This window comes from Lissotriton vulgaris, chromosome 4_1 (assembly GCF_964263255.1).
Source record: "Lissotriton vulgaris chromosome 4_1, aLisVul1.2, whole genome shotgun sequence".
Classification (NCBI taxonomy): Eukaryota; Metazoa; Chordata; class Amphibia; order Caudata; family Salamandridae; genus Lissotriton; species Lissotriton vulgaris.
Window position 1 is genome coordinate 1172660189 of NC_141691.1, and position 14150 is coordinate 1172674338.

General features: G+C 39.1%; 1 protein-coding gene across 8 annotated transcripts in view; it reads right to left on the reverse strand.

The window, feature by feature from the left end:
- The window catches only part of RELCH (RAB11 binding and LisH domain, coiled-coil and HEAT repeat containing), an 853871-nt gene that overhangs the window by 354069 nt on the left and 485652 nt on the right, over positions 1 to 14150 (reverse strand). For 4 of the 8 annotated variants that reach the window (XM_086965401.1, XM_086965400.1, XM_086965399.1 and 1 more), the window contains one exon: positions 7243 to 7332. The exons of the other annotated variants lie outside the window; for them this stretch is intronic. In XM_086965401.1, the coding sequence (XP_086821527.1) occupies positions 7243 to 7332 (90 nt within the window). The remainder of the gene's footprint in view (positions 1 to 7242; positions 7333 to 14150) is intronic. 8 annotated transcript variants of the gene reach the window in all.

Here is a 14150-nt window from a genome sequence, read left to right on the forward strand (position 1 = left end):
TTATTAATAGAAGGATGTCTAATTTTTATATATTTTATGTTTTATTATGCTTTCACCCCAAAATTGTTGGGTTGATGTTATATGTGACAATGTCTTTCATGGTCTTACGTGATCGCAATAAAGATTATATGATGATGATTTAACTCTGCATTTTTTTAAGTAACATTAATGTTATTTAAAAACAAAAAAGAGTTAAGGTAAGAAACATGTAGAGTTTTATTCTCTTCTTGCCATTTTTTGGGTCAATCAAGAGTGGGTTGGTTATTTACAAATCTAAAGCATTTCCAAGGTATCACTTAGTTTTGGCAAACCTTAAGCTGATTATATGGAGATTTACCTTTATGCCATTCCACCTCAACCATCACAGCACTTACCAGCATGTCTTGAGTTAATTAAAAAAACAATAAATAAAGAATGTGTATGGCCAACAAGGCCACAATATATTTCAGGACTCCCACACTGTAAACTTCTGTTGTCCCTGGTGAGCGGTACAGAAACTCCCGAAGTACAATGGAGCCTTCTAGACGTGGCAGAAATGTCAGACAGATAAACACTGGCACGAGAGTTATCAATCTCAAGATGAATCTTTGTGTCTTTTCCTTTCTGCACCTGGAAATAAAACCATCATGTGCACAGCTATGCCATGAATTATGGAGTTGCAAACCTGTGGCATATGATGTGACAAGCCCCGAGGTTCTTATGCTGGATGACAGTTTGCAGATCTGGATAGCACTGTAACATTCTTAGAGTTGGAGTCAGTTGATACTACCCACAGTGCTGCTATGGGCATCTGAAGCTGCAGCAGGCAGTTTGGTGGCTGCTGCACAGGTTTTCATCTCTTGCCCTCAGGCACCTAGTACATGTTTCTGCCCAACACTCATGGTGACCTTGCAACTGTCCTGATTTCAGGAGCTTACCACAATTTACTATGAGAGAAAGGAGCAGATAGATTCTGCCTTCAAATTTTGGGCTTGCTTTAAAAAACATCTTGAGCTTGTACACACACAAGGTGGCATTAATAGTCTACCCTGATTCAATGATGAATACAAATTCGGCAAATGTGAGAAATTGTTCTTATGCTCCTTAAAACAATGCATGGTGATTTGGTAAAGAATTCTGAAAAAATGGCGCCGATGTGAGCACAGTTTGAAGGTAAAGTTGAGGGTGAAGATGGTTCCGATGGAGAATGCTTGGTAGATTTCGGTGCACAGATTCAAAAACTGGATTCACAGAAAAGGTGGCTAAAGAGCCATTTAAGGGTGGGGCTGGTTTAAAACCTACACAATTGACAGTATCTTGAATCTACAGATGAGTTAACTTTTGAGACTGAGGAGTATGATCTTCTTGACTCCTGTGGAATTCATCACCACTGTGACTGAATAAATGCTGTACAATTTGTTTGATTTACAGAAAGAAGGAAGAAACTAACAGCTGATACACATCATTATGTAGCCTTTAGGGAGCAGTCATGGAGATGCCAAGATCGCCGGACTGGAGAAAATAGATGCAAAAGGCACTGAATCCGAATAAGAGGGGAATATGGCAAGGAAATCGCCTTCAATCGTCTAAAATGAAACCGAAAGTGTGTTTTCCATGAATTTTTTTTTACTAGTGGTCTGTATTCTGTACAGGATTTGCACATATTCCTTTCTCTTTTCTGAGCCCACTCACTATAGATATTAACATTATATCTTTGTTTTATCTACATATAATTTTCGCTATGTTCGTTTTTAGATTTCTTTAATTCTTTAACCCCAGGATTGGTCACCCAACACTAGGTGATTTTGTTGTATCACTTTATTGTTTTTACCAAAATAGACACGCGATTAAAATTTCCCCAGTGGTTAAGGTGAAGTTCTAGCAATAAAGCGTTTTCAAATGAGGTCACATAACGACATGGAAGACCTCGTAAGGTTGAAATAGGCCTCGTGATGACGCATTGTTAATGGTGTCTTTGGGCATCTACGGCGTTATGCGGAAGTTAGAGGTCGCGTCTGAAACACTTTGGGTGAGTGCTGATAATAGCGTGTTTGCTCCAAAGGGGTGCAGTAATTAGAGGCATATTGTGTCTTGAAGCAATCAGAACAGATAGTCAAGGAGGTTTATTTTTCGTAGGGCACGGAGGTCTGAGAACGAGGTCTAGATTTCACGAGTACATGTTCAGGTTCTCTTGATGTGACGAATATAAGAAGATTTACCCTCAAGGAAGCGGGTAAGTGGCTTAGACGAGTTGGAATAAATCATTTTGTGCAAAGTTGCAAACAGCAGGTTGGGGATCCTTGGTCTGTGCACTTGTTTACTTAGCTCAATAGGAGTTCTCTGCCCGGCTTCAGCCTTGTGAGTATATTTTTTCAGTCTTATTAGGTTTGTGGAGATACACACATTGGGTTAAACACCACAGGATGTATAGAGGGCATAAAAGCCCACTGAGCACGTTTTTAAGACCGTCATGGGTTTAGCACTTGCTCACATAAGTGGCCTGAGGTTATGAGTTGTTTCAAGCAATGTGCAATGGCAGAATCATCTTTCACCTCATTGGGGTGCACGAACACAGTGTCTTTTCTTCAAAACACTGACAACCTTTTACCTTTTTTCACTTTTAAATTTTGCTCATGTGCAAATCCTATTTAAGTTCATTGTATCAAGCGCTTCATGCCAATCATCTGGTACTCTTCTGTTTTTGTTATAGCGCCTACTGGAAGGAACTGAATTGTATCATTCTATGAATATACACATGTAGCTGCAAAAATAACCCCTGATGAAGGGTTTTTAAAGAACCCGAAATGAATTGGGCTTTGCGTTATGATTGGCAATGTTACAGAACATGTGAAAATACTAATGAAATGTAACTACAGTGAAGTTGTAACTGTTTGTTATTTAAATGTGATTTGTGTTTCATTATGCTTTGAAAATCTTTTCAAAATACAAGTTGATTGAAGTACTACGACATTATGGTTTCAGAGTCCTGATTACACACTGGACACTTGTTAGATATATATTACTATTAAATTGAAAACTAATGAAACCTTAGGGACTCAGGCTGAGCGCTTCACAGACCTGGGTGATCCCAGGCCTCGACAGTGTATTATACTTTTAAGGGATTCGGGCAGCTTCCCTCAGCGTGGCAGCTCGCCAACTTTGTTCACAATCACGTAACATTAGAATATTAGGCTAATTAGGTGTGCTGACTACATCACTACAGGGCAGTTTCGCCATTAGGGAGCAGTCATGGAGATGCCAAGATCGCCAGACTGGCGAAAATAGATGCAACAGGCATTGCATCCGAATAAGAGGGGAATATGGCAAGGAAATCCCCTTCGATCGTCTAAAATGAAACCGAAAGAAGGCTCTTTTTGAGAATTAAAGGGACCTCAATAGTAGACAGCTTCAGGAATCTGTGGGCTAGTGATAAATTTGTAAGTGAAATAAATAGCATGAATGTCAATACTTTCAATTTCATTTTTAGGCAAGAAGAAGCCTCCAGATTAGTTATTAAGGTGATTTCTGGTTCTCAAAGATATTCCAATTTGTGCAGCATACTGGTTTGAGGGAGGTCATATTGTATTGTCTCTGTGATATGCAACATTTCTCCTTGGGAGAATGCAAAGAATGATACAATGGCCATATATTGAGTTCAGATTGCATTGCTCCTATGTTGAGTTTCTTCCTGCATTTTATTCCTCTTTAGAATGGAGCAGTAATTGTTGATGCTGCATTTACTCTTAATTACAGTAGGAGGCCAATTGTGGGCCTCCTATGGGAGGGGGGAGAGAGAATTTCTTATGGGGAAAGGATATGTTCACCCTGTCCAATGAAAAATACATACTAATGGGTATCCTCACCCAATGCATTTGTCTGACGTCGTCAGACGTTCGTAAATCATTGCCATCTGCGCTAGAAACACAATTGTTTCTTTTGCTAGACTCTCACCCACTCTTGTAGTGGCATGCTTCATCATCTGGTCTCATCCTGCTCCCTAAAAAACACAATGGGGTCGACCATATATCAGGGAGCACTTTTGATATTCAGTCGCAGTCCAACAGCTTAGCCAGAGCCAACTAAAGAGTAAGGAAGAGCCACAGGGAGACCCTCCCTTTGGATAAAAACAAATAAGACCAAAAATGACACATCTGTGCAAGCACACACAACAATGTGTTCGAAGAAGTAAAGAAAATCATCTTTAAGAACTGGAAAATATTAACATGCAATAAGTTGAAAGATTTGTGAAAGTCTGATGGCGTCAGACAAATGCACTTGCTGAGGATAACCATTAGTGTAAATTATTGATGCTGTTAATATTTCAGGTCATCATTTTTTGTCAATGAAGATTTTATTACTGCATGTTCCAAATAGCTTAATAATAACCAATCGAATTCGAGACAGCAAAAACAATGGAGAGCATTTGCTGACAAACAAGGTATCACTCCAAATTCAGCCATTTAAATGTGACAGGATTTAAGATTAGGATACAACCTGCTTATATAGCGTTTCGCTGACCAGTATTATTAAGGCACAAGCAAGGGCAAGGCACAAGAGCATCCGCCACCCACTTGCTCAAATAGGGAGAGTATGATATTTATGGTGACAGCTAGTACATAAGGTTTCTATTGGGAAGGTGACACTCAGAAAAAGAAGAACCAATTATAAAGGAAATGGAGATAATAGGAGGGACAAGAAAATGTGGAAAGACACGGTAAGAATAGAGATTAGATGTTGGCGTCACAAAAAAACCCTGATTACAGTAAGGGGACATGGATTGAAAGAGTAAATAATGTGAAAAAGAGAAAGAAAGAATGACTCAAAGCTGTATAGCCTTGTCAGTGTCCGTGTCAGAGCAATAAGGCAATGGTTCTCTGGTGCCACAGGCGCACCATCATATATTGCGCCCTTGTAAGGGACTGTCTAATTTGTCTTTCCACCTAGCACAGAGTTCTTTTAATTGAAAGATGAATAGGTTCAAGAAACACACGAGCAGCTGAATGTATGCCCTGTAGTTGACCGATACAAAACTTTTTCCCCTGAACTTCGATGGTAAAAACAACAAACAATTATGCTTCAATCACAATATTTAGAGTCTCCGATATTTAATAAAATTGCACGTAACATCCTATCAACATTTGCTGCTGTAATATATCATCCAGATACAACATCAAAAATATTTGATCCACCAATAACATAAAAAAACAACTGTGTACAATCTAAGTACTAAAAAAAGTTATTGTGTCGACAGCGTTTTGTTGGCTTACACTCCAAATTATTGATGTTTCCTGCTGTTTACTCCTTAAGAATCGGTCACTGCACACAGTGGCGTAGCTAGCCACTCTGGCGCCTATGGCAGTCCCTGCCTATGCCGCTCGCGCTGAAGAGCGGAGTGGAGGGGGGGGGGGGGGGGGTGAAGCTGCCCCCAAAACTCTGAAATTTTTCTGGATTACTGTCACAATATATAGATATATATGTTTATTCATAGGCATACAGAAGTGTCTTCGCCTATTTGCATTGTTTAAGGGAATGGTACTGCTAAATACTCAAATTTAAGCATGTGAATCTATGAAAGATTCAATACTGGAGAAAAGGTTACTTACCTGTGCACTGTGGTTCTCCAGTATTGTTAACTTCCATTTGATTCACATGTGGCCCTCCTTCCTCCCAGTCTAGGCTTGCCACTTTTTACCCCCATGCGACTTCTTACCCTAACACACTGGTGCGCAAAATCTGAGGTATGGTGTCTCTGCTGGGGAGTTGAGGCTCTAGGGCTCGTCTCTGATTGGTTAAAGCTTAGACCTACATAAAGATGCTGATGAATGTAAAGTTTTACTTTCCTTTTGAAGGTTTTGAATGTACTTTTATAGTACTGCTTTTCTAACTACAGCGAGACTCCTACCATAATGAACGGGAAGATTCAAGCATGTGAATCTATGAAAGATTCAATACTGGAGAATTCTGCCCTTAGTGGGTCTCAGCACTAACAATGGAGGCCAAATACTCTGCAGGACACCAATCTCCTTCACCGGGTAGGCAGGGGAGCCGATAGGTTAGTTACCCAATACACAGCCCAGAGAGACGCCACCATATCAGATCCCCATCTCAGGTGTTCGGTAACACTTCTCAATAGCACATTGCAGCGCTTCAGACATTTCAATATTTGACAGCGTTACATAGTAAGAAAATCCTTAAGTGGAGTTTTACCCAAAGAGATTTGTTGGGCTGATGTCTGGCAAATACTCCCAACACTTTTTATTATATACCCCTATATTTAACACAACTATACTTATGGTAAAAAACTGAATGCCACAAATACCCTCTAAGTCCAAACAATACAGGTTGAAAATATGACCCCCTCAAGTCATATAAGTTCAAGTCCAGTGGCAACAAATGCAACATTTCTTACTGCCTCACAAAACCATTTCCAAGATCAAATATCTGAATTAAAGAACCTACAGGTGTTTCAGTTGCAAATGTGTACAATAGACATAATAAAATAAAAATATACATGTCAGGCAGTATCCTGAAATTATTATATGAACAGCAACTGATTACACTGGAAGCTGGTCAAATAAAGGTACACATTCAAAACTGGTTCTTCACGTTCCTTTTTTTGCAGATGGAATGCAAGAGAGGGACCACCTCAACCAATTATTTCTCTCCCTTAGGAAGTATCTTTCATTTACCCAAACTAGTATGCGAAATGGACACAGTAATTTGTATTGCCTTTTGCACCACTGTTCAAAAGGCTTTGAGTATTTTAATTTTTAATCCCAGTTTGATTGTCTTGGTCTCTGGGATGGAGTTGCACTACCACTGAACATCCTTTCAGCATCTAACAGATGATCTTCAATAGGTCACGTCTGTGTTATACTTAAATAACTAACACAATCAAGGTCTGCCCTATCGTTTACCCAGTTTGTTAGTTGTTATCATGCCCCATTTAAGGATAATATTTATATTTATTTTAGCCAATGTTTCAGCTTCTGCTATAATTTAGGGAGGACAGCTCAGATATGCTCCTAACTCCCTTTGATTACTTTCTTAATCTCAAGTATTGGGTTAGTTAAGCAGAAATCATGCCACAGACTGTTGCATTCTGCTAGTGTTAAAACGGTTTGCATTGACAGCTTAAATGGTTCATCCAGTGCCAACTATGATTTGTGAATTAATTTTAAGGAACACTGTTTAAAAAGTGATTAGAATTCATCAAAAAGACAAAAATCTATCTTTTTTTTCAAAATAAATAATTGTACGCACGTTCTGGTTCCATTGATCTTTCGCAAGTCCCATTTTGCTGTTGTCCATTTTCCACCATGCTGAAGTCACCCACAGAACTGGTCAGCTGCCCTGCGTACAACAAGAATCTGAATCAGTTACGGAGGAGCAAACCAATATCCCTAATTCTTAAGGCATTGGCAAAGTGGGCACTGGCCCAGGGCCCCACCCTTTCAGACAGGGCCCCGATAGTGCCAGCTCTGTTCTGCAGATAGTATATCCCTCATAATCTTGAACAATTCTTAAACAGATTGTTTTAGATATTGTTTTCCTTTCATTTGTTTTTAATGGGGATGATGTGTGGGAGTCTATTACAGACATTTTGCATAAAAATGAGTTTAAGTTTCATGCAACATACATAAAAAAGTTTTCTTTTAGGTCAAACCAGAAGTCACATATGAGAAATGCGAGGGGGGTCACAGAAATTATTTGCAATACTATTAGAGAGCTGCTGCTGTTTTAGAATATTGAAAACACACATTGCTACCTCCGATTATTGTATGCAAACATTTAGAATGAGGACCAGTGAGCCTGTGCACGGTTAGTGACGTGGCCAAAGTGGGTATGAAAGAGCTGAAACTGGATCATAAATTCAAATGTTGTTTGGAACAGGGGACCCCAGAATTCGTTTGGCCCAAAGCCCTCCAAATCCTTACGGTGTCCCTGGAGCTATGGTCTTCTCCCCTATTTTAAATAAATAAATGTGATGTGCTTCACGTTCCTAATCTAAATATAGTTCATTAAGATCGCACTTGCTATCATACATGTTAAGTTTTATGAAGAGAACTTAGCAAAATACAAAACCTTCAAACTACAAAAAGTGCCCTCCTTTATCCACATAGTTCTTTGATGAAATATTGACAAACATGTTACAGCTTTAGCTGTATAATATGCAAACTGGAAGTCGTCTATTTTCTGGACCTAACAAAGTTTTCAAATGTGCTTGGGCTAGCACATTCTATTCAGACTATGGGTATGTTGAAGAAAATGCTTTGACCCCCTGAACAGTAAGTCAACCTCAAGCATAAATTCTGGTCCTCAAGCCAGCCAAATTTGGACATATGATAATACGGTCTGATCTCTGACTTTTGAAAATGTTTAACTTTGAAGAAAAGTTGAATATGTCAGACGTAGTAGTACGATTATTAAGAAAACGAGATTTTTTCTCTTGTTTGCTCCACCGCACTTGATTCTTAGTTGTGACATGGCCCCTGAACCAACATAAAAAAAACATTTTAGCAAATTCTCCATAATTCTGGTTGAGAATTTACATTTTTCATGTGCACATGTTCAATTGCTATAATTATGCCTTATTTTGTTTTATAATCTTTCTATCAGATTCTTTGTTCCTCGTTTTCTTTTTATACAAAGGGCACCAAATCAGGTTCGCTAAGTATGACTTACTTTAAAATAAACACCACACACCATTGGCCAGCAATCGAAAGTTAATTTTAAAACAGTTTTCAGATTTCAGAAAATCCACTGGAATGCACTCGCTGAATTTCAGAGAGAAATTCAATTGACAGATTGTGACAAAGAGGCCAATTTTACTGTCATGGTTTTTACTTTTTCTATAAATCTTTCTACACCTTTCTGTTACAGTTTTACGGTATTGTTTATTTTAAAGTCTCTTTATGAAGTAGTTTTTGAAATCTCTTTGGGGAGGCAGGGCAACCCCCCAGAGTATTCTGTTTTTTGTTAGCGGTATATTCTTTTGTAATTTTTTTCAAAGAAGTATGGTAAACATTGAGAATGCTTGCTGGGTCTTTCACAATGGGTTTTTATCAATAAAAACGCACTTGAACATCAACGCCCGTCCCTTTTCCCCACCCTGACCCTTTCTTTCTCGCTCTTCTGGATTATTTCTTGCCTATTTAAGGAAGCAAAGAACAATGGACCCACATGTGCATCTTGCTTTCAAGTGTCTTCTGAAAATTTCAAGAATGTATTAATCTTTCAACCTATTAGAATCTATTCTCTCTCTAATTGCCCTTGTATAACTTCATCGAGTAATGATTGTAATAAACTGAAAACAAAACAATGGCATTGTATCCAATACATGTTCATGCCCCCCTTTTTCCTTTACAATAAAATTCAATAAAAATCTATTTGAAGACAAAAATGGATCTGCTCCTTCAAATTCTGTATTTCATATTTTAATAGTTAGCACACCAGAGTGGATGGGCATAAAGAATAATCAGCAAAAGCACAATTTAAAATATTGCAGGAAAACCATACACAATGCCAATTGCTTCTACTAAGGCCGAAATGTTTCTCACATTTGCCATGTGACTCATCTGCCACGGCCTACTTCAAAACATCTTTACGCCGCTATCTGTGAGAGGTCCTATTGTCTAAAAGCAATGTACAGCAATTATACATACGGCTCATAAAAAAGGCACAACAAGAAAAATCTACTTTTAATTTTCCTTAGCTTTCATCCTTTATAAAGTCTCAGCAAAAAATGGTCAATATGCTGCTCGACCAGTATGCCAACCGCCCCCTGTATTATATACACCATGTCTTCCAATACTTTCAAACAATCAAGCAATATCAAACCATACGTATAAGAGGTGCCTCTTCCATACGTCATATGAGAGGGATATGTTCTTTGAAAAGTGTTCAGAGCCAGACATACCCTATACAGGATCTTAGGCTGTACCACTTTAAACCTTGCACTATTTGTGCCTTCCTAATGTGGTCACTGCCTCGCACCCACTCGGAGTCACTCAGTAGCCTATAACAGTCATGCTCCCATTTGGCTCCAACCCCACCCCACGCATTGAGAGATTTGTTTCTCGTAGCTTTTAAAGCATAGAGATGGCATGGCCTCAGTGCTATATATACAGTAATTTATATAGAGTTCTGGACATAGGAGGCTGCTGCAGGAATACCAGCCAGGCCAGTCTGTCTACACAAGTCAAACATGTGCAGACCAGGAATGGTCCCTGTGGCCCTCCCTTAGCTGTTCTTGTACTTTGGAAAAACCCTTTTTAATTTTAATTAACATTATAGAGAAATATGATTCTTATTTGTGCCAAAAAAATAAAAATAACCATGGGTTTGGAATTACAGTAACCTGAAGACATAATCAAAACGAACAAGAATGACTATATATATATATATAAAAAAATAGAACGGAAAGAAAAAATAGTAATTAGTAAGGTAAAGTACAGGCCCCACATCCTCTGCAGCAAGAGCAAATTACTTATTATTGTGCTCTACTCTTTCTGGTGGATACTCTATCTGACCGCAGATGACCCACCTTAAGAATATCCCCAGGTGCCAGACTAGAGTCAGAAGATTTCAATAGCATTGCTCCAGTGTGCTGGTATGTGGCAGTGTGCGCCTCCAAGATGAAAACGTACTACCCCAGAAGACACAACAGAGGCAGAGCCTCATGTAAGCGCCACGTCTGCATGTCGACACCAGTTTCTTTCTTGACTCAGTATGTGCCCTCGGAAATGGAGTCCAACAATAATCAGAGGTAACAAAGTGAAGATCTGTTGTTTGGAACCTTTGTGGATGGGAAAAAGACGATTCTACAAACGGAGAGGCAGGAAGGTGGTGAGGAATCTGCGGTACATAGAGAATCCACCAGAACGGTGTAACTGAAGGTAAGTAACTAGTTCTACTGAGGAGTACTTCAAACTGCAGATTCCTCATCTTTAGACTAGATCAGGTGTTCTTAACCTTTTGACCTCCATGGACCCCACTTAATCATTACTGGAGCCTAGGGAACTCCACTAGATCATGACTGGAATCCGGGGACCTCCACTGAGTCATTATTAGAAGCCAGGGACCCTTGCTAAGCATTTTTTGATGTACTGAACTGAAAAATAATACGCACATTTACAGAAAGAATCATTCATCAAATAAATACAAAAATAATGGGTGTTGCCCAATCTCAATCTCCACCTGGTCATATCTAAATATACAGCAGCAAAGAGTGGCACAAACCAACTAGGTTTTATGGACCTAACTTCAGCTTTTGACTGAGTGGATAGAAGGAAACTGTGGTGAAAGATGCTTGAAATGGGAATTGACTTTGCACTGGTCCACTTCTTCGCCCGTTTACATGAGGGAGTGGCAGGGCAGGAAAGTTATGGAAAAATGGAGAACTTCCTAACCCAATTGACATGAAATGTGGCTTGAAGCAAGGCTACATATCGGCACCATATTTATTTTGTTTATACATATATGATCTAGAGAAACACCTTAATCTAGAAGAGGCCCATACACCAAGGGCCAGGTCTAGGAAATGATCCTCCTTTACCTGGGCAATTGTGTCCTATTATTAAGAAGGTAGGATAACAAAAACTACTAAACAGATTCTATCTATTCATGAATGATTTGGGATTCAAAATCAACACTGCCAAAACCCGAGTTATGGTCATAGGAAAACCCTGTACAATTATGAAATAACATTTAATTAAACGGGATAAACTCCTCTATGTGCCATTCTTCTCCTACTTGGAGATACCCTTTGATCCAAAAGGTACATGGTCACCTATGAGAAAAACTAGGACGTTGCGGTTGTAAAAAACTACTGAGGCCCTCTTTAGATTCACAGGGAAGTAGGGCACCACACCCCTGAATGTCATACTTAATATGTACTATGCACTCTGTTTTTCTATAGTCACACATGGAGCGGGATTATGGGGATACTGTTATGTTTCCGACCTGCAGGTTGCTGAAAACGTATTCTTAAGAAGACTTCTGTCAGTGCCAAATAGCCTTCCCATATCCCTTTACACAGAGTTGGGCTTAGGGCCTCTACAGGACCATATCAATCTAGCATATTTAATGCTCTGGAGAGCTATCTGGGTCAAACAGGAAACTATGATTAACCAGGTTATAGGTAATGACTAAGTACAAAGACAATGTACGAAATATTACCTGGTTGAGATACATGAAGGAGCAGCTTGCTATGTTAGAGAGAGAGGATTATTACCAGAACCGACTGTTAATGGCTAAAATCTATAAAAAGCAACTAAAACAAGACTTCCTAACTGCACATGGTCATCATTGACAAAGGAAAGAAATTAGCAAGAAAATGATAAAGGGATATCTTCCTCTTGTCACTACCAATTTCATGGAACCATACCATGCTTTCCCATTTTCTCACTCACAAAGATTTTATTGATCACTTTTAGGTTTGGTATAACACACCATTTGGTCTCATATGCCAGCACTGAAAATCAGGATTCTCTATTAGGCCCATGTGATTCAGTATCGACCCAGTCCCTACATTTTTACTTTTTCTGTGAACTATATATTGCACCAAGAAAAGGGTTTTTTAAACTACAGAAAAATCAGAAGATGTGCACCTGCCCTACTTTACTTACAGCTTCTCCAAACAGAATACATATGCTGGATGGTCTATAAATACATTTTCAATGCTGTTCGCTTGAAAAACTTAGTGGGAAAATAAATACTGCACACACTATATATGGCATAAAGCAGGGCAAGTTTAAGCAGAAATGTTATTATACTTTGCACATGGCACTTTGTGTTGCCTGTGTTTACCCCTCCACAAAGCACTTTGTTCTGAGAGACGCAGTCTCTTGGTAAATCCATCTGTTTTTTTTTGTTTTTGTTTCAGCTGCACAGCACACTTTTTACTATGATATCTTGGCCTTTGATTATCCTTTGGCATACTTTGCAACTACAAAGTGCAAGCTCTTGAGCAAGATGTTATGCCATATGCTAATTCTATCCTCATGCCTAAAGTTTTGTGTATGTATGTCCTTCACTTTATTGTTAAAGTTATTGATTTTAGACTGCTCAACATTGGCACCTGTTACATCTTCACAATTTGACATGTCTGTACAGATCTTTGTGCTTGGATTTTATGATACTTGATTGGTTGGACAGCAGCAACTATGAAAACCTTGTAACTTGACACTTCAGCATGGTTTTTATTTCAAAGGTATATGATTTGTTGCATGCTGCAGGATATTAATTACTGTGATGCTTTTTACACTGTCGTTTGTATTCAATTTTATATGTATTTTTTCATTCATGGTTATTCTTCTGGTATAGCAAATACAGATTATCTGCTCTGAATGCCATTGAATACCCAATAGATCCTATCCTAAACGGTATGAACTTTGCACCTGCAAGCAAACACCTAAATCGGAGAGCTCCTTATAGTTTAGTCGTGATTGCCTTGGGACACAAAAGATCCTCAAGTGGGACATCTCTGTGTAGCAATCATGATAGGAACCGAGGTAAATGAGAAGCTAGTACAAAAGACATCCTGGAGCAAAACACTGCAATGGAAGCAGGAAGGAGCCAACAGATCTGCAAGACACAGAGGATAGGAAACACATGATGGATAACCTACCATCATGCTAAAGTTATCATCAAAAGCTATATGCAGCAGTTACATTAAGTCAGAAATGTATCTATAGCTGAAAGGAACTCAGGCAAATCCTGAAAAAGATAAGTAGAGATGTAAGTGACCTCAGTAAAAGGGTCCATTCATTAGAAGAAAAAAGGACAAGGAAACACTAGACCAGGAGGTCTTCAGGGCTCACATCCTTCTCCTATGAGAGGATTTGTTGCAGCAAGAGGAACAGGAGGACCTTCAAAATAGGTTACTCCGACATATTATCGAATTTAGAGGCAAGCCAAAGGGAACAGAAGGTCAGCACACAACGAAATACGTGTATTGGCCTTTAGGAGCATTCTTGGAAACTGGTGGCAATGCCCGGGTAAATGTAGAGTACACCAAGTGGTGGCTTTGCATGGCAAAAATTGAGCTCCCCCAGATATTCTAGCATGTGTTCACCACCATGGAGAAAAAGAGTGTATCATGAAAAAAGCATGAAGAGGTGGAGACATATACATCAATGAAGGACGACTGCACCTGTTGCAAGACCTCG